The following is a 25218-nucleotide window of genomic DNA, read 5'->3' as shown; positions in this document are numbered from 1 at the left end:
TCCAACCAGATTTCATTGACATCAACGTTCAGTTTCTGTTTCCCACCCCCCCCCCCCTTTCCCTTTTCCTCTAACCTGGTCGCTCTCTCTCTCTTTCCCTTCATCTCCTTTCCTCCAGAGCCACACCCTCCCCTGATCTATTCTCACCTTTCCCCCTCTGCCCTCCTAGCCCTGTCCAGTTATCACCTATCGGTCTGTGCTCCGCCCCTATCCTTAGTTCCCTTCCTCTCACCCCCCCCCCCACAGTCTTTTATTCAGCCACCAGCCTGCTCTGCTCATACCTTGAAGGTCAGTCCCGAAACATCAATGGACCTCCAATGGTCGTAGCAAGACCTGCTGAGTACCTCCCAGCATATTTGAGCTTTTAATGCATCATTTAATAACAAGGTAGGGTTCTGATCTGAGAAAGGTTTCCATCTGATGTAACTGAATAAAAGAGCTGCATTTTAGTTGTAGCAATAACTAGATTGTCAAATGCAATTTTAAGTAGAAAATTAATTGAAGTTAAAATGTATATGAGGAAACTGCACAGTTTTCCACTTCCTAAGATATTCTGCTTGACTCGTCAGGAGGGAGATAGTTGCTCAGTGACAAAAGAATGATTGGGGTTATACAATGAGAAAACATAGTATAATTTGCAGATTATTTTCCATGAGTTGCCTTCAGTCCTGAGCCAGTGACAATTACTGGCCACTGTTCAAGCTCCTGATTGAAGATACCAGCTAATCTGTGATTGAACCTTTACTTTTTCCAGAGGAATATAATAAATCCAAATGTATGGCAGGAGAGATGGTGCAATGAAGAGAGTCACCTGCAGTCAGAACCTCTGTTCAGAAGCATTCAGTGAGGTTACCTCTTATTACAGAACATCTGCAACCAAAGGGCCTCAGAATTTAAAGAGAGAACTGACAAATTAGCGATATGAAAGTATTAAACTACTGATTTGAATCCATGTTCAAGTTGACCATCAAGAAGGTTGCAGCACCGGGCACAAAGTCAAGTCGGTACTTCAAAGGCAGGTTCCTGCAGGACTGTAGAAATTACATCAGGGTTTCTCACTCACCAAAATTCAACAATTCTCACAATTGGATCCACAATCCTCTTTCTACCTGGAGGGACAGTTGCCTGAATTTTGCTGGGTAATCCCACTCAAGAATTGTCAGGATTGACAAATGAACTTGGAAGACCTGATCTCAAGCTTCCAGGGTAACTTCAGCTGATAACGCGAGAGCTTCCGCTGAGATTTCCCTGAACTACATCTGTTCTCTTCTCAGCTCTTTTACTTCAATCAGAATCACAGGGTTTCAGGGAAAAAAGGCAAGAATAGCCAGGTTACAATGTTTTTAATTACACTGGACAACCAAATTTTTTTTCCTCCAAAAGGTTTGCTTCCTGAAATGGAGATTATAATGGACAACTTCAAATTTCAGATTTTTTGTACCATGTGGGAAGCTGGGGAAACATGAACTTTTATTGAATTTAACATGTTTAATCTCAATCATGCTGACACATTGTGTTAGTTCGACGGACCTAAACTTGTCTTGCTGCCTATTTTCATTTGTACTCAACGTCTGACGCCTCTTGTGTCAGTATCCAACAAAAGTCGGCCAGCATTGATGGATTCTGATGCTGCATTTCCATGGTTGCAATCCCTTGGTGAAACCTTTTATCATGTTCGCCACTGACTGCACCAGGATCAGCGGGGAAGACATCCAAATGTGAATGCAGAAAATTAAGTTTCAATGACATGCTGCATTTCAGTTTTGTCTGCTTGAAGTAGACTTAAAATATGACTGGAAAACACATAAATAGGTTATATCTTAAAAAAAAAGTATGTGATAGGAAAATGTGATCAGCAGCCCAAAATCCATAAAATACAAAAGCAAAATCTTTGTTGTCCAGTGTTATTTGTTTGTGGTTTAAATGGATGGCAGTGATTCAGAAGTTTTTGTGTTTTCAATTACTTTTTCTGCTTAAAAAGTTCCAGTGGAGTTTCATGGTGAACGTTCTTCAAATCAATTATATAATTTAAGGTTCTGTCACAAAGCAGGCCAGTAATAGAAGCTGGCTTCAGCTCAATGTTTGAGCAGATTTGAATTAATGTCTCCCGTCATCCCCTCATTTACAGCTATGCAAGCAGAAAGTATATCTGCACACACTTCTGGTTATTTAATATCCCCATAGCTAGTGACAGCACCAATATCACTGAAGTTTTTAAACTTATTGAGGGAAATATCAAACATTTCAGAAAGAAGTAACACTCATTGCAAATCCCCGAACACCTGGAATTTTACATATAGGGATTTGGTTCAATGGCTGTCAGCACATTTAATTTCATTAAAAAAGGATGGATAGTTGTATACCTCTCGTGAATATTAACCAGCACTGTGTGGGCACAGGAGGTGAAAGCCACGAGCATTTCTCAACATCGTTTTACCATTTCATTACCTTATTTGAGGTTTGTGGCCCACAAGTGCTGGCCTGCAGCATTAATATGGCAAGTGCATATCCTTGACGTACAAATAGAAATTCTTATATTTTTTGGTATCAGCAGAAGAGGTGACCTGGAAAATATTAGCATATGTATTCCCAGACATTTGAAGATGACTTCAATATGCTAGTCTCTTAAATGAGGTACAATCATTAGTTCTTCTTCGATTGGTCTTCAATGTATGCTAACAAATATCTTCTTGCTCTTCTTCCAAAGTTGAGGGAAGTGAATCCTACAATTCGCTTTGCAGCAGTTTCATATTTGGTATCTGCAAGCAGAAGGACAAATACATCACAATGCAGCTGCAATATTCCATGCGAAAATTGCTGATGTGCTTCCAAACTCTCGAGCATTAATTTTCTGAATGATTGAATCATTTATATTTTCCATAAATTAATCAAATAAACCAGAAGAGATTGACCTACAACTCATAAGAGGTATTAAAATAAATAATTTTTTTGGTAATTTTACTCAAGCATTATAGTGTTGCATTGGCAGGAAATGATTGTGAACAAAGGGCCAATCTTGTTAAAAAACTGTAACTGAAATAGGTTTAAATGTCAGTTGAACTGTATCTTCAGTATCAATGATCAAATAAATTTTATCCACTTGACCATGAAATACATTTGCTCATTTTTATTTTACTTCCTATTATTAAACAAAATGCAAAGATGACTGGCAACCAGTGATCTTTTCATCAAGTGGTGTCTGATATTGTGGTAAAGGGGGAGTTTAAAGAACGTTCCAATCTTTTTGAGTCCATGCAACATCTTCTGTGGTAAACAATGAAAAAGAAGCCACAAGTGGTCAAAAGGTTGGTGTGCTACTAACACAATTCACATGACACGGACATAGCTTTACACTGCTCAGTTTCCCTCTTCATTACCAAGGCAATCTTCGACGTTTGTGATTTCTCTTGCCACAGATTTAAATCCAAATTCTAATTATCACTTCAATTTCTTTTCTCACTTTTTCTCTCAGTTAGCCTCACCTTCCCACCTGATGCAACTTAACACAAGTGATAAAACATCTTCACCTCATCTTCTGCAACCTTATCAATAATGGTCACTTCCTGAAAAATCAATACATAGAATATAGAACACTACATCATGGTACAGGCCCTGCGGCCCTCGACGAGGTGCAGACCCATATATTCCTTGACAAAAAAAAATACTAAAATCTCCCTACTCTGTCACCCCTATATTTTTCTTCCATCCATGAGCCTGTCAAGGGTCTCTATCCCTAATGTTTCAGCCTCCACCACCATCCCTGGAAAGGCATTCCAGGCACCCACAACTCTCCATGAAAGAAAACTTACCCTGATGTTTCCCCTAAACTGCCCTCCCTTCACTTTGTAGAGAGGTCCCCTGGTGTTTGCCATTGCTGCCCTGGGAAAAAGGCACTGGCTGACCACCCTGTCTATGCCTCTCATAACCTTGTAGACCTCTATTTATACCCTCTCATCCTTCTTCGCTCCAAAGAGGAAAGTCCCAGCTCTGCTAACCTTGCCTCATAAAGCATTTTCCAATCCAGGCAACATCCTGGTAAATCTCCTCTGCACCCTCTCCCATAGCTTCTCAAATGTGGTCTCACAAGATATTTGTACAGTTGCAACATGACATCTAAACTCTGGAACTTAGTCTCCCTATTAATGAAGCCTAACACCCACAGACATTCTTAACTCTCCTATCAACTTGCATGGTGACCTTGGAGGGATGTATGGATTTGGACCCCAAGGTACCCCTGTTCATCCACACTCCTAAGTAACCGACTATTAACCTTCAGGATTTTCTTTCTAAAATACATCACCTCATACCTATCCGGATTGAACTCCATCGGCCACTTTTCCACCCAACTTTGCTTCCTGTCTATATCCTCTTGTAACCTTCAACAACCTTCAGCTCCATCCACAACTTCTCCAACTTTCATATCATCCACAAACTTACTGACCCATCCAGGTCATTTATAAAAATCACAAAGAGCAGGGGTCCCAGAACAGATCGCTGCAGCCCCTCCACTAGTCACTGACCTCCAGGCAGAATACTTTCCTTCCACTACTACACTCTGCTTTCTTCATACAAGCCAATTTTTTATCCACACAGCCAAGTTTCCATGGATCCCATGCCTCATGACTTTCTGGACAAGTTTCTCATGGGGAACTTTATCAAATGCCTTTCTAAAATCCATATAGACCACATTTACTGCCCTACCCTCAACAATTTCCTTTGTTATCTCCTCAAAAAAATTCACTAAGGCTCGTGAGGCATGACCTTCCCTTCACAAAGCCATGCTGACTATTCTTGAGTAGACTGTACTTCTCCAAATGCTCATAGATCCTAAACTTAAGAATCCTCTCCAATAGTTTACACACCACTGACACAAGACTCACTGGTCTATAATTCCCAGGATACTCCCTATTACCTTTTTTAAACAAGGGGACCTGTTTGCCATTCTCCCATTTTCCAGCACCTCTCCTGTGGCCAAAGAGGACTCAAAGATCATAGCCGCTGCCCCAGCTAACTTTTACCTCATTTCCCACAGTAACTTGGGGTATATCGAAGATCCAACACTTCCTCTTCCTTAATCTCCACAATGTCCAGCACACAAGTCTGTTCTATTCTGACCTTACCCTGATCCAGGTCCTTTGCTCTTATGATCGTTAAAGCAAAGTATTCATTTAGGACCTCCTCTGCCTCCAGCCACATTGCCTTCTTTATCCTCTAGCGGCCCCACCTCCTCATCCTTCTGATCCTCACATCCACATAGAACACCTTAGGATTCTCTTTAATTCTACATGCCAAGGCCTTTTCATGCCTCCTTCATGCTCTCCTAAGTCCTTTCTGGCTAACATATGAGCCCTTCCTGTTTCCTGCTTCCTACAGCTAATGTCTGCTTCCTTCTTCCTCTCGACTGGCTGCCTGTTTCGTCAGCCACGGTTCCTTTTTTATTTGGGGCAAACCTATCCTGAACCCAGCACAAGTGGTCCCTAAACCTCTTCCACAGTAGCTATATACTTTCACCCTTGAACATCTGTTTCCAATTTACTCTCACTAGTTCCTACCTCCATTTAAACACTTTCCCATTTTTTCTGCTTTTATCCTTATGCATAACTATGCTAAAGCTCAAAGAGTTGCGGTCACTCTCACCATAGTGGTCCCCACTGAGAGGTCCACCACCTGACCAGGTTCTCTACCCAGAATTGGTAATGGCCTCTCCTCTTGTTGGCTGGTCCATATACAGTATCAGGAATCCTTCTTGAACACACCTGACAAATTCAGTCTCATCTATCCCTCTTGCAGTGAGGAAGTGCTAGTTGGAAAAAAAAAATCACAACCACTTATCATCACCTCGCCAGAACAGGCTCCCCAAGAGCCCCCAAAGCCTTAGCTTCTTTTTCATTGACCTCCCTGGCAACGTGCTCAAACCAAAGAACTCTGCATGGCATCCTCAAACAGTGGCCTACATTTGAAATCCGGTTTCTCTATTCCACCACTGGTGTTTAATTATTCAAATATTATTCCACTGTGGTTTTTTTTTTAAAAAACATAAATGACTTCCAAACTACTTACAGCAACTATCTTTCTAAAAAGCCCTCAATCGCCTCTTTTTGCTGATTAAATTTATCTCACTCTTCACTATTTCTTTTTCTACTTTCTTTCCAGGACCCTGCTCTACAGAAAATGCTGTGAAACTCCCTAAAACTAAGATTTTGTCAGGTACAGGACATCACTGTTCAGGTCTGCCATGTTACTTGGTACCCTAAATTAACTCATGCTCAGTCTAATTGTCTGCTAAAATCCAATTTCTTCCAATGCCCAAGATCTGCCCTGACCTACCACACCTCTGACTGAATAAATATGAGCACCCGACTCAGTATAATAAATACTGCACTCATATCGGTGGAGTTGCTTCCACATCAAACACTACAGTTGCCCTAAAACTATGCAACCTTCAGGTATTTTTTTTTTTGCAGCATAAATTAAACAGACAAAAATAAAAACTTTATCTACCTGAAGACTTTGGAGCAGTTAACATTCCAAGATTAGTTTAAACCATCATTTTCCTTATTTGGGAACTCTTACCTTCCTTACAGTAATGCAGTAGGAATGCAAATCCAGCAGCAATGCTAAAGCAAGACAGAAAAAATGCAGGACCTGAAAAAAAAAATGCAACACTCAGTAGAATACAATTTATACTGGATTTTAAATTAAAGGTTTAATTCACAATGCAAAGCCAACGCTAGTTCACTCCAAAACCTCATAATAAATTAGGCTCGAGACAGCAGCTAAGACCAAAGCTCTGATTACGGGATAAACAATAAAATGCTTGCTTGCCAGTGACTCCTGCATCTTGTGGCAGAAGGGAAAAAAAAGCAACACCTTAAATTTGTTAAAATTTGCACTTTGCAGAACTAGATTACATTTTTCAACTACGGAAGGAATACAATTCTTTTCATTTTTCTCTCCAGAACAAAACCACATACATGACAGGTGAGATTCACCATTTTTTTTGTTGCCGGACTCTTTCAATGGTTACATTTATGGCTTTACTTCAATGGAAAAGGGGTTTAACATTTTGAAAGAAAACTGGACTGTGGCACATTCATCAATGTGAATGCTGGATCAGTGTTGGTGCCTACCTGGATTCCAGAAAATTAGCAAACAAGGAACAGCGTCAGGGAACCTGTAATATAACTGAACTGTGATTTAACAAGGCACGTAATACTGAGGTTTCACTTTGCCTGCAACCTCTGTAACACAAACCCCTTCACTGAATACAATTTCACGTAGTTGTCAAAAGGTTTGATGAAAGTGCGTTGAAATGATTGAGATTTTTTCTTCTCTGTGTGCAGGATAACAAGGTCAGCACTTATTGCCAGTTCCTAACCATCTCCCATATTCTTACAGAGAAGAGTTGGCTGTTTTAATATGTTCGGAGACACTTACAGGTCAGATTGGGTAAGGATGTCCTTTCTTGATGGACTTTGCAAAATAGGAGGATTTTTTTAAAAACACATTGTAATAACCATTATCAGAATGTTTTATTTCTAGATTGAATGTGTACATGAATATAAACTCCCCAGTTGCCAGAGTGGAAGCAAAAAGCTTGCCTCCAGATTGATAGCAGTGGCCCCAGGTTAATAGTCCAGTAACTTAACCCTATGTCAAGAGAAAAACAGAAAAAAATGACAAAATTCTGATGCTTTATTGATATGTTCCACCTATTCTTTCACCAAAGCTTTCATAAATCTGAGTTGTACTGCAGTGTATTAAATTTCTATTGTCAGAGTACATACACGACTTCACATACAACCATGAGATTCTTTTTCCTATGGGTGAAGCAGAATTACCACTTATTGGTCGTGCAAAAAAGATTGTACACAACATATCCACGTAAAGAAATAAAGAAACGTAAACAAACTAACGGCAATAAAGAGAGAGAAAAAAATCAATAAAGTGCAAAAGAAAGTGTTCTTAAATGAGTCCCTGATTGAGTTTGTTGTTGAGGAGACTGATGGTGGAGGGGTAACAGCTGTTCCTGAACCTGGTGGTGTGAGTCTGTGGCATCGATACCTCTTTCCTGATGGTAGCAGTGGTAGCAGAGCATGTGCTGGGTGGTATGGGTCCTTGATGATTGCTGCTACTCTCAGATGGCAGTGTTCCCTGTAGATGTTCTCGATGGTGGGGAAGGTTTTGCATGTGATATACTGGGCTGTGTCCAGTACCTTTTTCAGGGATTTCCACTCAGGGGTACTGGTGTCTCCATATCAGACAGTGAGACAGGCCATCAACACACTTTCCAATGATCACATACCTCTGGTTTTCCCTTCCTGAAGTCAACCATCAGCTCCTTGGTTTTGGTAACATTGAGTATAAGGTTGTGGTTGGTGCGCCATTCAGCCACATTTTGAATCTCCCTCCTGTGTCTCTTTTTACCATGGTATCATCAGCAGATTTGTAAATGGTTTTGTTGTCATTCCGAACCACACAGTCATAGGTGTAAAGTGAGTAGACCAGAGGAGATGTTCTTACAAATCTTCATTGCGGTCTGGAGGTGAGGAAATACAGAATCCAACTACACAGTGGGGTGTGGAGTCCCAGGTCTTGGAATTTGCTGATTAATTTTGAGGGGATGATGGTGTTAAATGCTGAAATGTGGTTGATAAATAGCATCCTGATCTTTGCTATCCATGTGTTTCAGGGCTTTGTGTAGAGCCAGTGAGATGGCATCCGCCTGTCACTACAATAGGCGAATTGGAATGGATCCACGTCGCTCCTCAGACAGGAGCTGATCTGCTTCATCACCAGCCTTTCAAAATACTTCATCACTATTGATGTAAGTGCTACTGGTCAATAGTCTACTGATCAAGGCAGGTTACTACATTCTTTTTGGGCACTGGCATAATTGATGCTTGTTTGAAACAGGTGGGTACACATTCTGCCAGAGTGAGATGTTGAAAATATCCGTGAAGGCATTGGCCGAGATTTTTAATACTCAGTTGGGTAGACTGTCCGGACCAGATGCTTTCCTCAGATTCACTCTTCTGAAGGCTGCCCACATGCCATCCTCGGATACAGTCAGCAGAAGATCATCAGGGGACATGGGGATGCACAGTGATGGTTCATCCTTGTTCTTCTGGTCAGATCAAATGTGAAAGGCATTGACTTCATCTGGAAGCGAGGCTTTGCTGTCTCCTACAGCACCTGATTTAGTTTTGTAGCACGTTATGTCGTTTAGCCCCTGCCACAGCTGTTGAGTATCCTCCGTTGTTTCCACTTTTGTCTGAAAAAGCAGTGATCAAGTGTTCTGGGACCTCTGGTGCAGCAGGTTTCATGTTGGTGGTAGTTGGGCAGAGTTTTCTCGAGACAGGCCTTGTTAAAGTCACTGACTAAGATGTGTAGTGTGTTGGACTAGGCCGTCTCTTGCTTACTGACCACATCATGCAGCTCCGCAAGTGCCTGTTCATAATCGGTATCAGGAGGGATATAAACTCCGGTGAGAATTACTGATGAGAACTTCAGGGAATATAGAAGGGACTGCATTTAATCAAGATTTGCTCTAAGGCAGTAGAGGAGGTTGTCGACATAACCCTCACGTCTGTGCACCAGCTGGTATTAATGAAAAAGAACACACCGCTCCCTTTCTCTTTGCACAAGTTCCAATCCCATCTGTGTACGACGAAACCCTCTGGTTGGATGGCAGTGTCTGGTATGTTCTCTGTTTGCCAGGTCTTGGTACAGTGCAGCAAACAACTGAGATTTGTCTATTTGTTAAATAGGTCATGTTTGAAACAGGACAAGGTGACACTCGACATCTCATCGACTTCCAGCTCAAAAAGGAAAAATACTTCCATTGCTGCATAGATGTTAATACTATCCTAGTTGTCAGGGAAAATACAATCTCAAGAAGGGAAAAAAGTGTGAACTTTAGTTATTTTATTTAATAAATTAATGGCAGCAGAGGTAGATAGGGTGTGAAGACCACATATGGCATGCATGCATGCCTTCACCAGTCAATGCTCTGTGTACAGGAGTTGGGAAAGCATGTTACAGCTGTACAAGATGTGGATGAGATTGCACTGAAGTATTGTGTGCAGTTCTAGTCGCCACAAAAGAGGCAGGGTATGATTAAACTGGAGTGGGTGTGGAGCCAGAGGTGGAATTTGTTGCCACAGGCAGTTGTGGAGACCAGGTCATTGGGTTTATTCAAGTCAGAGATCGATAGATTCTTGACTAGGTAGGGCACCATAGTTTACAGGGAGATGGCAGGGCAGTGGGGTTGAATGGGAAAAATGGATCAGCTCATGATTAAATGTCAGGGCAGATTCAATGGGCTCAATAGCTTATTTCTGCTCCTAGTAAAGTAATCCTTCTCTAACCACAAAGCAACTATGGCTTCCTATTCCATTGGCGCTCTGTGGTTAGTAAGGGACGACTTAAGGTGGTACGTGAGTGGGAAAAAAGGTTGAGAACCACTGGTCTAAAAGATAGAGGAGGATGTTGGTGGGACTGGAGGGCTTGAATTATAAACAGAGACTAGGTAGGCAGAGACAGTGGTCCCTAATGTAACAGAGCCTGAGGGAGGCGGGGAGGGGGACCTTATAGAGTTTTATAAAATCACTGAGAGGCGTAGGGCTGTGGTCTTTTTCCCCAAGAGTTGGGGAGTCTAAATCTGGTTAAAGTTTAAAGGGGAGCTGAAGGGCTGATTTCACCACACCGAAGCTCGTGGGCATCTGGAACAAGCTGCAGGAGAAGTGGTAGAGTCAAAGAGGGCGGAACAGGCCCTTCAGTCGAACCAAGTTGGCATTCTGAGCTAGTCCCATTCACTTGCAATTGGTCCTTATTCTTCAACCCTTTCTGATCCATGGAGCTGTCCAAATGCCTTTTGAACATCATAATTGCCACTACTTCTTAAGCTTCCTCTGGCAGTTCATTTCAGATACAGACTACTCTCGGAGTGAAAAAGTTGCCCATCAGCTCCCTCTTAAATCTCTCCCCATTCACCTTAAACCTATGCCTTCTCATTCTAAAATCTACCCGAGGGAAAAGACAGTGAGGATTCACTTTCTCCATGTCCTTCACAATTTTATAGACCTCAATGAAGGTTACCCTCAGCCTCCTACTCTGAGGGAGCAAAGCCCCAGCCTTTCCCTATAATTCAGCCCTCCAATGTCAGCAACATCCTGGTGAGCCTGCTCTACACCATTTTGATTCCCTCCAGATTCTACTACTCACTAACACTGGGTCCATTTACTGTGGCCAGGTAACCTTCCAACCCAGGGTAAACCATGGTCACAGGCAGGACATGCAAACTCCAGGCAGACAGCTCTGGAGGTTAGGCTTAAAATCATAAATAAATTAATTCACTAATTAATTGTCTGTCTGTCTATTTATTTATCTATCTATCCTCCTATCAATCTATTTATTTATTTGTCCATTTATTTTTGCATTACAGCAATTCATTCAATCATCTATTTATTTATTTATCTATCTATGCATTTATTCATCTGTTTATCTAATTGTTTATTTATTTGATTGCCCATCCATCTATTTATTTTTAAATGATGTCTTTACATACATGTGGTTATTATATGGCCACGTACTATATGTGTGCACCGTGGTCTGGAGAAACATCATCTGCTTGTACATGTACTGTCAAACAATAATAAACTTGCACTTGGGATGGCTGGAACTTTGAGGTCAGAGTTCTACTAATTGCACCACTTAGCTAAGTGTGTAGAGCAGAGTAGAATTACAGTATTTAGAACACATTGGGACAGATTGTAGATGGGAAAGGTTTCGGGAGATAGAAGTTAAACGCAGGTAAATGGGACGAGGTAAGGTTGGAACCATCGTCAGCATGAATCAATTGCTTCTGTGCCGTACTATAATTATTACATTTGATAATTCCAAAATGATGGTTCTGAACTTTCCCTGCAGTTTTTCTACCTGTATTCATTGACAAAATATAAAGGGCAAATACAATGAACAAGTCAGTCAACATATTCTTTCACAAATATCAACTATCCAATTTGTGTAAAATGTGTTTTTTTAAAATAACTCACCCCTGTTATTGAGTATGTATTTCTCCCTGGGAAAGATATCCATGTTACCCTCTATTGAATCTTGCATTTCTGTGAAAGTAATGCAGTTAGTTGTTAGTTTCATTATTTTGCATGTGTAAACTTGCACAACCACAGTGTCAGAACAAGATAAGGCAAGGGTCAGCAAACTCACTTAATGTAAGAGCCATGTACGACAAACCTCAGATGTTTGAGAGCTTACCGTAAGCCATGCCCACTAAAACCACCACTGTGAGATTCCTGTCTCAGCCAAGCATATTTCCACGAGCCGCACATTATATGTCAAAGGGCCGCACGTGACTCACGAGCCGCAGTTTGGCCTTCCCTGGGTTAAGGTATTATGTCTCTCAGACTATTGTTCCAAAACCAATAAGAATCATAACATGCAAGGCATTCAGGAAGATAATAATCTCCATGAAATTATTTGTCAAATGTATCCTTATGTTGGGGAGGAAGAATCTGGATATGGATAATGTCTAGAATGATAAAGCTAAGTTTGTGAAATGAGAATGAGCTACTTAACTTCCACTTAATCACTGGGATTGTCATCTGTCCAAGAAACCATGTTCTCATTTATGGAGCTGAGCGCTATTAAAGTCTTACAACACGGAAACAGGCCTTGGCCTTACTGGTCCATACTGACTCAGTCATTTCCCCAAGCTGGTCCCATTTGCCTATATTCAGACTACGTTCCTATCTACGTACCCATCCAGCATAGGGTAGATTGGCTGTAATGGCATCGCTACTAGGTGTAGACCCAGGAACAGCAGGGTCCTACCACCTGGCAATCCTGCCCAACCGTTCCAATTGTCTGTAGAAAAGACTGGCTGCATGTGATCCATAAAGCTCAAGGTGGTAGCTTCCACTTTCAGGAGCCCTGACCTCGAGGATTGTAGACTCTGGGAAAACAATGGCACAGCACAGGACACCGGAGCTGGAGAGGAACTGTGCACAATATGCAAAGTGTGGTCTCACCAATGTCTGTTATAACATGACGTTGCTCTTGGACTCTTTGCCAATGAAGGCAAGTGTGCCATAAGCACTCCACACCACACTGTCTGCCTGTGTTGCCATTTTCATGAAACCACCACATCCAAGTCTCTTTGTTCTACAATACTCTCCAGCACTTTACCATTCACTGTCCTACCCTGGCTTAATGACCAAACGATCACACCTCATCCAAGTTAAATTCCATCTGTCGGTCCAATTTTAATCCCCTTGCATTCAACCAAACCCATTACCTTGCCCAATGTCGAGAGAAACTACTCAGAGGGCATTGGAGATTGAGTCAAACTGAAAACTTTAATATTATCCAAGTTAAAGTTATTACTGGAGAATAACATGTTAAGTTGCTGGAAAATCACTGTAGTTAGTGTTTAAAGCAGATCCACCTTGGTGTGGTCCATTGTTTCTGAATTGCACAGATATTGGCTGATACAATTAATTCATGCTATCTGGTAGAATTTGCTTAAAAGCTATAATTAAAAAGAACAGTTTACTCAATATTTCAAGAAATTGAAACTTACTGCTGAGATGTTTGCTTGGAAGCATTTTGTATATTTGAGGACTGTTTATCTCCAATGCGTTGTAAAATTCCTTACAGGCTTTATTATTCTTGTTCTGCAGGTTAATGAGGAGCTTGGATATCCTAATGCACACTGGAGTATTTAAACTCCTAAACTTTTGGAACAAAATGCAAGGTTCAGTGTGAAGATCAACAGAGGAGAAAAGTTCTGGTTCACCAAAAACTTTCACATTAAAGTAAAATATTGTTGTCTGAAAACCAGCTCCAAATGTTTCAGCCCAATATCCGGGATTGAGCTCAGTGCGGTCACAAGTCAGTCCTGTGCTGTCTAAAGTATTGCCTTCATCATGTGCCAAAAAACATTTTTCCCTCTGATTTGAACACTGTTCATAATTCCTTTTCTTTGAATTGTGTTTCTTCCCCCCATTTAGTCCTGAACCAACTCCTAAATAACAGACATACTAGTGGAATCAGCCTGAGATATCATCGGTGGCAAGAGTAGCTCCACTTCAAAAGTGAAACTTAATTCTGCTCATGAAAATCCTTGTATAAAAGGCAAGTCTTTCTTTTCAAGGGTCTAGTGCTGTTCTGTTATTTCAGTTGGTTACATTAAAATGAAGCATTGTTCACATTCTTGTGACTGTTATTAAGGGACAAAGTCATTGGAAAAAAAAACAGATACCTGATCGCCTGCCACAATAACATCCAAATAAATCAATGAAGACAAAAGGGTATTAAATCAAAAAGTTATACTTTACAAAAGTTATACTATACAAAAGTATAAAACAAAATCTGACCTTAAACGATAATGGCAGAAAATGGATAGGTTTTAAGGAACACTTCAAATGAGGACAGTGTGGTAGTCCAGGGAGGAAATTCCTTAGTTTGTGGTCGAGAAGACAGTGGAACAGCTGAAGAATTGGAGAAATTCAAGAAAAAAACCCAGAGTTTGTGAAATACCAAGATCTGCAATCTGGAGAAATAAAGTAGGGGAAGGTGTGGACAGACTGCATTGCAAGACTTTGCTTAATTGAATCAGATCAGCAAGTAGAGAGTAATGGCTGAAATGATGCACGTTAAAACTCCAAAAGAAGGATTTACAATGGCATTGTTTACAGAAGATAAAAGATCAGGCTAAAAGTATTGGAACAGCCATGAGGGCTTTAACAGCAACTCCACAGGCCAGTTTAAGCAACAATGTCAAAGATTATTCTGTAAGGCTTGGTATGGCCTTAAGCAGCTATCAGAAAGAGGAAAGCAGCCAGCGTAGACATACAGTGGTGCATCTGTTGGGCACCTGAAGAAACTGGTGATATATTATTGGGCAATTTTGTAGATAAAACCCAGGAGGAATTTAAGAACAAATCCTGTGGAGGGGAAGCGAACAGGAGCACCAGAGCCAACAGGGAAAGGTGATCATGTCAGGTGATTCTTTGGTTATAAGTGATTGCAACATTTACTATAAATCGTGAAGAATGCTTTCAATGGCAGTGAAGGAGTCTCTTCTCAATTGTGTCCCTTGAAGAATAAAAGGAAAAAATCTTTCTTCCTCCATTCAAGCATTATAGAATAAGCAAAATTTCACTGCATGTCATTATAGCAGTTAGAACCCAGCGCTGTCCGTAAGGAGTTTGTACGTTCTTCCCGTATCTCCACGGGCTTGCTCTGATTTCCTCCCAGTACCCTTCAAAAAATCATACAGGGATGATAGGTCAATTCATGTATTGGGGGGGGGGGGGGGTATGGGCTCGTCGGCTGGGAGGGCCTGTTACGGTGCTGCATTTCTACATTTTAAATTCAAATGATATGTTAACCAGCACAGACAGAAAGAGAATCTGGTATAGATCTGAAGAATTTGACTGATAAACAGACAAATTAATAAAAAAATTCCTCTCTCTCTATCTTTTCCTTTCCCTTCCTGAAGGTTCCTCCCTCTACCTAATTCTCCATCTCTCACGTCTTCTGTCCTATCACCTCTGGATCCCTCTGACAGTTGTTTTTCCTCCCTTTGCTTATGTAATATAACCCCCTTCCCTCTCATCTTGATAAAGACACCAGACAGAAAACGTCACCCATTTCTACCCATGGATGCTGCCTGACATGCTGACTTCCCCAAGGAAGTCTTAGCCTGCTAATGGAGATGATTACTTGTTGGCAGCTGGTGTTAGTGTGAATGGCAGCACAGATACCACATTTTATGTAGCCTTCAGTTCTCCTCTTCCAGTTGCTCACACCTGTTCTCCTACCATTTCAGCTTCTGTATTATTCAGGACTTGGGGATAGATTCTGAAGAGGTGTAGAACAATTCTGTCCACCAGCTTTTCACTGAGTGTCCCTTCACTTGATAGAAACTCTTTATCATCGTCCAGCCGTTTACAGTAGTCTGCAAAATACCAGAACATCACCTTATAGCTGTACAGCATTGGCGAACAAATAAGTCACATTTAAAATCTTGTCGACGGTGGGTTTGGAGACTTGCTCTCCCGGTGAGTTTCGATATCAGCAGTTAGATGGCAAGTGGAGGGAGTTTGGTGTCTTGTGACATATCTTCTGTGTTTTATGCGCCAGTGTGCCTGGTGGTGGACAGCTGTCAAAAAGTTTACATCTTTCACTGTTGACCTTTTAGTCCAAATAAACCAACTGTATTCCAAACACTTGGGGGTAATTACCCTGCTTACAACAATATATCTACAGAGGGAAAAACCATCCATATATTCCATTCAAAGTCAAACAAAAATGGAAGAAAATTGAAAGCATGGTTAACCAATTTTGACACATGGCCACATTAATTTGCAATACTACTTCGAATGATTTTGAAATTGTTCCTTGGTTTTTCTTACTCCCCAAGTCCCTGTACTTTTTATTCATTCAAGCAATGTGGATTTTGCAGGTTGATCCAGCAATTGATTGCCCACCCTTAATTGCTCTTAAGATGGTGGTGGAAAGCTCCCTTCTTGAAAGTGTAGGTATAGCCACCATAAGGCATGGGGTTTTGACCCAGCATCACTGGAGGAACAGAGAGACATTCAAACTCAGGGTGGTGCATGGCTTGGCTGGCAACTTTCCAGGTGGTGCCATTTCCCATCCATTTGCTGCTCTCGTCCTTCAACATGGCAGAGGTTGTTGGTTTAAAAGATGTTGTATAAGGAGTCTAAGATGATTCTTTAGATCAGGGCGGCCAAAATACAGGTCACGAGCCACATGCAGCCCTTTTAAAAAAAAAGGTGCGGCTCGCAGAAATATGTTGGAGGAGACAGGAATCGTACAAGCCAGTGCTCACAAGGGTGGTGTTAGTGGGCGGGGCTTGTGATCGCATCTCTCAAACATCTGAAGTTTATTGTCTGTGGCTCTTGTGTTAAGCAAGTTTTGCCACCCCTGTGTTAGATGGTACAAACTGCTGTGCATTGGTGATGGGAGTGAATAAAAGGTTGTGGGTGGTGGGTCTATTAAACATGCTCTCATGGCGGACGTAGCAGTAGGCTGCTTGTCCTGTATGGTGCTGAGGTTCTTGAGTGTTGTTGAAGCTCCATTCTTTCAGGTCAAGAGTATTCAATCACACTTGAGCCAATATAGATAATGGACAGGGTTGGGGTTTAGGAGGCTAGATACTAACTAAAAGATTCTCAGCCTCTGAACTGCTCATAGCCACCCAGATTGTATGACTCTCAAGGTCATTGAGAAATCTGCAAATGCTAGGATCTAGTACAGATTACAAGTTCTGGAGGGAACTCAGCAGGACATTGAATATCCATGAAAAGCAAAGGGTGGCCAATGATCAAGGCCTGAGGGGTTCTGGAAATCAGGTTTCCACCCAAATAAGAAGGTGTGGGGGTGGGGGGGGGGGCTGGGGTATGAGGGAGGAGTGAGGAGAGGAAGGGGAAAGAGCACAGGCTAGCGGGTGGTAGGTGCCATATGGTTAATCCAGTAAAAGACAACCTTGGACTCTCAGCATCAATATGGACAATGGGAAGAGAGGCAATGGAATAACTAACTCCACAAAGGTCTCAATAAAGTGAAGAAAGGCAAACAGGACATAGCAAGGAATACGGAACTCATTGGAAGAACAAATAATGCAGAGACACAGAGAGCCCATCTTCAATAGATAATGTAATTCTAGGTAACCTTTCATAAACAGACAAAATAATGTTCACCAACCAAAAGAGCCAATGAGAATTCCAGCAAACAGTAAAACAAAGGCTGACTATGCTTCAAAGCACAAAAAAAAAATGCTCTAATGGAATTCCCTGGCCACCAATATTGCATTTGCTATTTGACTTTGCTCCGTTAACTAAATAGTACCTGATGATCCAGCTTCCAGGGCAACAACCACAACTTTCTAATGCAGAGAGAGTATTTCTGCAAATGCCAATTTTCCATAAAATTGCCCAAGAAGGTAAAAAGAATATATAAATGCATCTTTGAGTGAGATGTTTGTATAATGATCAACGCTCTTTACAACTCCTCTGAAAAAGTCATCTATGCCTGCATGTAGCAATATACAGACATGGGCTGGTACATCATGTCACACATATCACAGGCAGCTGAGAATCTCTGATGGTCCAAATATCTAGCATTAAACACATTTATCATCACTGACAGAAACTCAACTGCATCTGCCAGATAAATATTGTCGATACAAGGACAAAGGGTGAGTTCTCTGCAATGATATTCACCCCCCCCCCCCACCCAACACCACAAAACAGTGCAACACGTGACACAATTTTAGATATTCATTCCATCACTAAATGCATTATGTATCATCTACACAATGTTCTGCAGTTACTCTTCCAGCTAATGTACTCTCCTTCCAAATACTGGCCTCCATGACCTGCACTCATAAAAGAACCTGGAATCATGTGCTTCACACTTACTGATATTGTTGCTGGGTTTAATGGAATATTTTAAGCCAATTTCCCAATCTTGTTCTTCAGATCAAACATTCAAGATAAAAAGTATTCCAAAATACGTTCAATTGCAATACACAATCATTTCCAATTAAACTAGATATGACAGAATAAAACTCTCGATTTAACTCCTTCAAATCCCATTCATAATATATTATGACATTCCTGTGCACATAGTAATCCTCAACCATGATATAAGATGTCCAGGACATTCAGTTCAGCGAGTTGTCCCTTGTTCTCAAGGGCGTGATCAGGACTTTGCCAGATTTTGGTGCGGCATGGAAGCAATCTGTGCACAAGCATCAATAACCTCACCAGATTATTGGGAGTGAGAGTCCTACTTGGCCCTACCATCTTCCCACAGCATTCCTGTACTGTTGCATTCATGTCTAGAAGCAAATTTTACCATGCAGGAAAGGTGGATGGAGCTGTGTTTAAAAGCCTTGTGGCAAGATGGTCTTTCAGCTGAAGGCAGGCAACAGGCACTCCACCAGCTCCCTGCACCCTGTCCAATTAAGCATTTGCAGTAGGTCTTGGCCATGACATCTCCTGTCATCTGATCATAATCTCAACGATTAACCTCACATTTTAACTGATCACTTGAAAAAAACAAGTCATAAGGAATACCACAAGGCACTGAGGTCTGAGTGTATGGGCCCTCAGCACTGAGATCTGAATGAACTGAGCATGAACTGGATGAACTGGTCCTCAGCACTGAGCCCAGGAATTGGGGGGGTGGGGGAGGAGATGGGGGAAAGGAGATTCACCATGATTGTTTGTCATCTATACCAATTATTTACATGATTATCTGGTAAATTGCATCAGGAAGTTTGCGAATGATGCTAAGATTGGGGCTGTTGTGGACAGTGAGGAAGGCCTTCAAAGCTTCCCGAAGGATCTGGACCAGCTGGAAAAATGGACTGAAAAGTGCCAGATGGAACTTAATGCAGACAAGTGTGAGGTACTGCATTTTGGAAGGGCAAACCAAGAAAGAATATGCACAGTGAATGGTAGAGCACTGAGGAACGTGGCAGAACAGAGGGATATGGAAATACAGATGCATAATTCCCTGAAAATGGCATCGCAGGTGGATAGGGTTGTAAATAGAGCTTTTGGCATATTGGCCTTCATAAATCAAAGTATTCTACTGGAGTTGAGATGTTATGGGGAAGTGAGACCAAATTTGGAGTTTGCATGTAGTTTTGGTCATCAAACGACAGGAAAGATATCAATAAGATAGAAAGAGTGAAGAGATTTACTGAGATGTTGCCCGGACACAGGAACGGAGTTGCAGGGAACAATTAAACAGATTAGGACCTTATTCCCTGAAGCATAGAAGAATGAGGGGAGATTTGATAGAGGTATACAAAATTACAAGGGTTAGCACAAACCAGAGGACATGGGTTAAGGGGAAAAGTGATGGGGAACATGAGGGGAAACTTCTTCACAGAGAGAGTGGTGGGAGTGTGAAATGAGCTGCCAGCTGAAGTGGGCTGAGTTTTTTTTTAAACATTTAAGAAGAATTTGAACAGGTACATAGATGGGAGAGGGATGGACCGGGTGCAGGTCAGAGGGATTAGGCAGAAAAATGGTTCGGCCCAGACTGGAAGGGCCGAACGACCCATTTCTGCGCTGTAACATTCTATGTTCACTCCAGCGAATTCTGAGACGGATTCTCCCCAGTTTTTAATCTATCTGAATTCAACCTTTCTTCATGCTGAATCCATTTCCGATTACCTCTGCTTCTTTTGACCAGAGATGCTGCCTGAACACATTTACTGTGTTGATCCGAATAGACAGAAATGGTAACGGCTGCAACAACATAATTACAAAACTTTCCGCCACTTTCCAGATGACTTTACTGAGCATCACTGTGTGGGTCAGGGAAGGGGTTTGTGTGTGTTGTGTTAGATCAGAACAAAAGGAGACAGGAGACGGAGCATTTTCATTTGGTTTCAGAGTCTGACGCCGCGTCATTCATTGGATGTGCAAACGGGACTTGTCATGTGTTGGCCGGGGTGCGGGACTGGGCGCGGCGATGCCAGAAGTTCGGAGCGCGGCTGCTGGGGCGGGGCGGGGTTAACGACGCGGCTGCTGGGGGGGGGTTAACGTCGCGGCTGCCTGGGGGGGGGGGTTAACGTCGCGGCTGCTGGGGGGGGTTAACGTCGCGGCTGCTGGGGGGGGGTTAACGTCGCGGCTGCTGGGGGGGGTTAACGTCGCGGCTGCTGGGGGGGTTAACGTCGCGGCTGCTGGGGGGGTTAACGTCGCGGCTGCTGGGGGGGGTTAACGTCGCGGCTGCTGGGGGGTTAACGTCGCGGCTGCTGGGGGGTTAACGTCGCGGCTGCTGGGGGGGGTTAACGTCGCGGCTGCTGGGGGGGGTTAACGTCGCGGCTGCTGGGGGGGGTTAACGTCGCGGCTGCTGGGGGGGTTAACGTCGCGGCTGCTGGGGGGGGTTAACGTCGCGGCTGCTGGGGGGGTTAACGTCGCGGCTGCTGGGGGGGTTAACGTCGCGGCTGCTGGGGGGGGTTAACGTCGCGGCTGCTGGGGGGGGTTAACGTCGCGGCTGCTGGGGGGGGTTAAAGTCGCGGCTGCTGGGGGGCTTAACGTCGCGGCTGCTGGGAGGGGTTAACGTCGCGGCTGCTGGGGGGGTTAACGTAGCGGCTGCTGGGGTGGGTTAACGTAGCGGCTGCTGGGGTGGGTTAACGTAGCGGCTGCTGGGGTGGGTTAACGTAGCGGCTGCTGGGGTGGGTTAACGTAGCGGCTGCTGGGGGGTTAACGTAGCGGATGCTGGGGGGTTAACGTAGCGGCTGCTGGGGGGGGTTAACGTAGCGGCTGCTGGGGGGGGTTAACGTAGCGTCTGCTGGGGGGGGTTAACGTAGCGGCTGCTGGGGGGGGTTAACGTAGCGGCTGCTGGGGGGGTTAACGTAGCGGCTGCAGGGGGGGTTAACGTAGCGGCTGCTGGGGGAGGGTTAACGTAGCGGCTGCTGGGGGAGGGTTAATGTAGCGGCTGCTGGGGGGGGTTAACGTAGCGGCTGCTGGGGGGGGGTTAACGTAGCGGCTGCTGGGGGGGGTTAACGTAGCGGCTGCTGGGGGGGGTTAACGTAGCGGCTGCTGGGGGGGGTTAACGTAGCGGCTGCTGGGGGGGTTAACGTAGCGGCTGCTGGGGGGGTTAACGTAGCGGCTGCTGGGGGGGTTAACGTAGCGGCTGCTTGGGGGGTTAACGTAGCGGCTGCTGGGGGGGTTAACGTAGCGGCTGCTGGGGGGGTTAACGTAGCGGCTGCTGGGGGGGTTAACGCAGCCGCTGCTGGGGGGGTTAACGTAGCCGCTGCTGGGGGGGTTAAAGCAGCGGATGCTGGGGGAGTTAAAGCAGCGGATGCTGGGGGGGTTAAAGCAACGGATGCTGGGGGGGTTAACGTAACGGCTGCTGGGGGGGTTAACGTAGCGGCTGCTGGGGGGGTTAACGTAGCGGCTGCTGGGGGGGTTAGCGTAGCGGCTGCTGGGGGGGTTAGCGTAGCGGCTGCTGGGGGGGGTTAACGTAGCGGATGCTGGGGGGGTTAACGTAGCGGATGCTGGGGGGGGTTAACGTAGCGGCTGCTGGGGGGGATAACGTAGCGGCTGCTGTGGGGGGTAACGTAGCGGCTGCTGTGGGGGGTAACGTAGCGGCTGCAGGGGGGGGTTAACGTAGCGGCTGCTGGGGGGGTTAACGTAGCGGCTGCTGGGGGGGTTAACGTAGCGGCTGCTGGGGTGGGTTAACGTAGCGGCTGCTGGGGGGGGTTAACGTAGCGGCTGCTGGGGGGGGTTAACGTAGCGGCTGCTGGGGGGGGTTAACGTAGCGGCTGCTGGGGGGGGTTAACGTAGCGGCTGCTGGGGGGGTCAACGTAGCGGCTGCTGGGGGGGTCAACGTAGCGGCAGCTGGGGGGGTCAACGTAGCGGCAGCTGGGGGGGGTCAATGTAGCGGCTGGTGGGGGGTGTTAACGTAGCGGCTTCTGGGGGGGTCAACGTAGCGGCTGCTGGGGGGGTCAATGTAGCGGCTGCTGGGGGGGGTCAACGTAGCGGCTGCTGGGGGGGGTTAACGTAGCGGCTGCTGGGGGGGTTAACGTAGCGGCTGCTGGGGAGGGTTAACGTAGCGGCTGCTGGGGGGGTTAACGTAGCGGCTGCTGGGGGGTTAGCGTAGCGGCTGCTGGGGGGGTTAGCGTAGCGGCTGCTGGGGGGGTTAGCGTAGCGGCTGCTGGGGGGGTTAGCGTAGCGGCTGCTGGGGTGGTTAGCGTAGCGGCTGCTGGGGGGGTTAGCGTAGCGGCTGCTGGGGGGGTTAGCGTAGCGGCTGCTGGGGGGGTTAACGTAGCGGATGCTGGGGGGGGTTAACGTAGCGGCTGCTGGGGGGGTTAACGTAGCGGCTGCTGAGGGGGTTAACGTAGCGGCTGCTGGGGGGGGTTAACGTAGCGGCTGCTGGGGGGGTTAACGTAGCGGCTGCTGGGGGGGTCAATGTAGCGGCTGCTGGGGGGGGTCAATGTAGCGGCTGCTGGGGGGGTTAACGTAGCGGCTGCTGGGGGGGTTAACGTAGCGGCTGCTGGGGGGGTTAACGTAGCGGCTGCTGGGGGGGTGTTAATGTAGCGGCTGCTGGGGGGGGTCAATGTAGCGGCTGCTGGGGGGGTCAATGTAGCGGCTGCTGGGGGGTGTTAATGTAGCGGCTGCTGGGGGGGGTTAATGTAGCGGCTGCTGGGGGGGTTAATGTAGCGGCTGCTGGGGGGGTCAATGTAGCGGCTGCTGGGGGGGGTCAATGTAGCGGCTGCTGGGGGTGGTCAATGTAGCGGCTGCTGGGGGGGGTTAACGTAGCGGCTGCTGGGGGGGTTAACGTAGCGGCTGCTGGGGGGGGTTAACGTAGCGGCTGCTGGGGGGGTTAACGTAGCGGCTGCTGGAGGGTTTAACGTAGCGGCTGCTGGGGGGGTTAACGTAGCGGCTGCTGGGGGGGTTAACGTAGCGGCTGCTGGGGGGGTTAACGTAGCGGCTGCTGGGGGGGTTAACGCAGCGGCTGCTGGGGGGGTTAACTCAGCGGCTGCTGGGGGGGTTAACTCAGCGGCTGCTGGGGGGGTTAACGCAGCGGCTGCTGGGGGGGTTAACGTAGCGGCTGCTGGGGGGGTTAACGTAACGGCTGCAGGGGGGGTTAACGTAGCGGCTGCTGGGGGAGGGTTAACGTAGCGGCTGCTGGGGGAGGGTTAACGTAGCGGCTGCTGGGGGGGGTTAACGTAGCGGCTGCTGGGGGGGGTTAACGTAGCGGCTGCTGGGGGGGTTAACGTAGCGGCTGCTGGGGGGGTTCATGTAGCGGCTGCTGGGGGGGTTAACGTAGCGGCTGCTGGGGGGGGGTTAATGTAGCGGCTGCTGGGGGGGTTCATGTAGCGGCTGCTGGGGGGGTTCATGTAGCGGCTGCTGGGGGGGCGTTAATGTAGCGGCTGCTGGGGGGGGTTCATGTAGCGGCTGCTGGGGGGGGTTCATGTAGCGGCTGCTGGGGGGGGTTCATGTAGCGGCTGCTGGGGGGGGTTCATGTAGCGGCTGCTGGGGGGGGTTCATGTAGCGGCTGCTGGGGGGGGTTCATGTAGCGGCTGCTGGGGGGGTTCATGTAGCGGCTGCTGGGGGGGGGTTAATGTAGCGGCTGCTGGGGGGGTTCATGTAGCGGCTGCTGGGGGGGTTCATGTAGCGGCTGCTGGGGGGGGGTTAATGTAGCGGCTGCTGGGGGGGTTCATGTAGCGGCTGCTGGGGGGGTTCATGTAGCGGCTGCTGGGGGGGGGTTAATGTAGCGGCTGCTGGGGGGGTTCATGTAGCGGCTGCTGGGGGGGTTCATGTAGCGGCTGCTGGGGGGGATTCATGTAGCGGCTGCTGGGGGGGGTTCATGTAGCGGCTGCTGGGGGGGGTTCATGTAGCGGCTGCTGGGGGGGTTCATGTAGCGGCTGCTGGGGGGGTTCATGTAGCGGCTGCTGGGGGGGTTCATGTAGCGGCTGCTGGGGGGGTTCATGTAGCGGCTGCTGGGGGGGGTTAATGTAGCGGCTGCTGGGGGGGTTCATGTAGCGGCTGCTGGGGGGGTTCATGTAGCGGCTGCTGGGGGGGGTTAATGTAGCGGCTGCTGGGGGGGTTAATGTAGCGGCTGCTGGGGGGGTTCATGTAGCGGCTGCTGGGGGGGTTCATGTAGCGGCTGCTGGGGGGGGTTCATGTAGCGGCTGCTGGGGGGGGTTCATGTAGCGGCTGCTGGGGGGGGTTCATGTAGCGGCTGCTGGGGGGGGTTCATGTAGCGGCTGCTGGGGGGGGTTCATGTAGCGGCTGCTGGGGGGGTTCATGTAGCGGCTGCTGGGGGGGGTTCATGTAGCGGCTGCTGGGGGGTTAATGTAGCGGCTGCTGGGGGGTTCATGTAGCGGCTGCTGGGGGGGTTCATGTAGCGGCTGCTGGGGGGGTTCATGTAGCGGCTGCTGGGGGGGGTTCATGTAGCGGCTGCTGGGGGGTTCATGTAGCGGCTGCTGGGGGGGTTCATGTAGCGGCTGCTGGGGGGGTTCATGTAGCGGCTGCTGGGGGGGTTCATCTAGCGGCTGCTGGGGGGGTTCATGTAGCGGCTGCTGGGGGGTTCATGTAGCGGCTGCTGGGGGGGGTTCATGTAGCGGCTGCTGGGGGGGGTTCATGTAGCGGCTGCTGGGGGTGGTTCATGTAGCGGCTGCTGGGGTGGTTCATGTAA

General features: G+C 46.3%; 1 protein-coding gene across 2 annotated transcripts; it reads right to left on the bottom strand.

The window, feature by feature from the left end:
- Positions 1-1327: 1327 nt before the first annotated feature.
- card19 (caspase recruitment domain family, member 19) lies at positions 1328-16028 on the bottom strand. 2 transcript variants are annotated; one of them, XM_069939751.1, is made up of 5 exons: positions 15834-16028; positions 13601-13754; positions 12057-12125; positions 6574-6645; positions 1328-2759 (listed from the first exon to the last, which is right to left on the bottom strand). In XM_069939751.1, exons 1-5 carry the CDS (start codon positions 16020-16022, stop codon positions 2644-2646), a joined length of 600 nt encoding a protein of 199 aa, XP_069795852.1. In that variant the 5' UTR covers positions 16023-16028; the 3' UTR covers positions 1328-2643. The 2 variants fall into 2 exon arrangements, with proteins under 2 accessions (XP_069795852.1, XP_069795853.1); XM_069939752.1 differs by having other exon boundaries at positions 15846-16028.
- Positions 16029-25218: the final 9190 nt, after the last annotated feature.

The sequence above is a fragment of the Narcine bancroftii genome, chromosome 5 (assembly GCF_036971445.1).
Source record: "Narcine bancroftii isolate sNarBan1 chromosome 5, sNarBan1.hap1, whole genome shotgun sequence".
NCBI classification, from domain to species: domain Eukaryota; kingdom Metazoa; phylum Chordata; class Chondrichthyes; order Torpediniformes; family Narcinidae; genus Narcine; species Narcine bancroftii.
The sequence above is the reverse complement of the archived record's forward strand: the minus strand, read 5'-3'. Positions and strand labels throughout refer to the sequence as shown.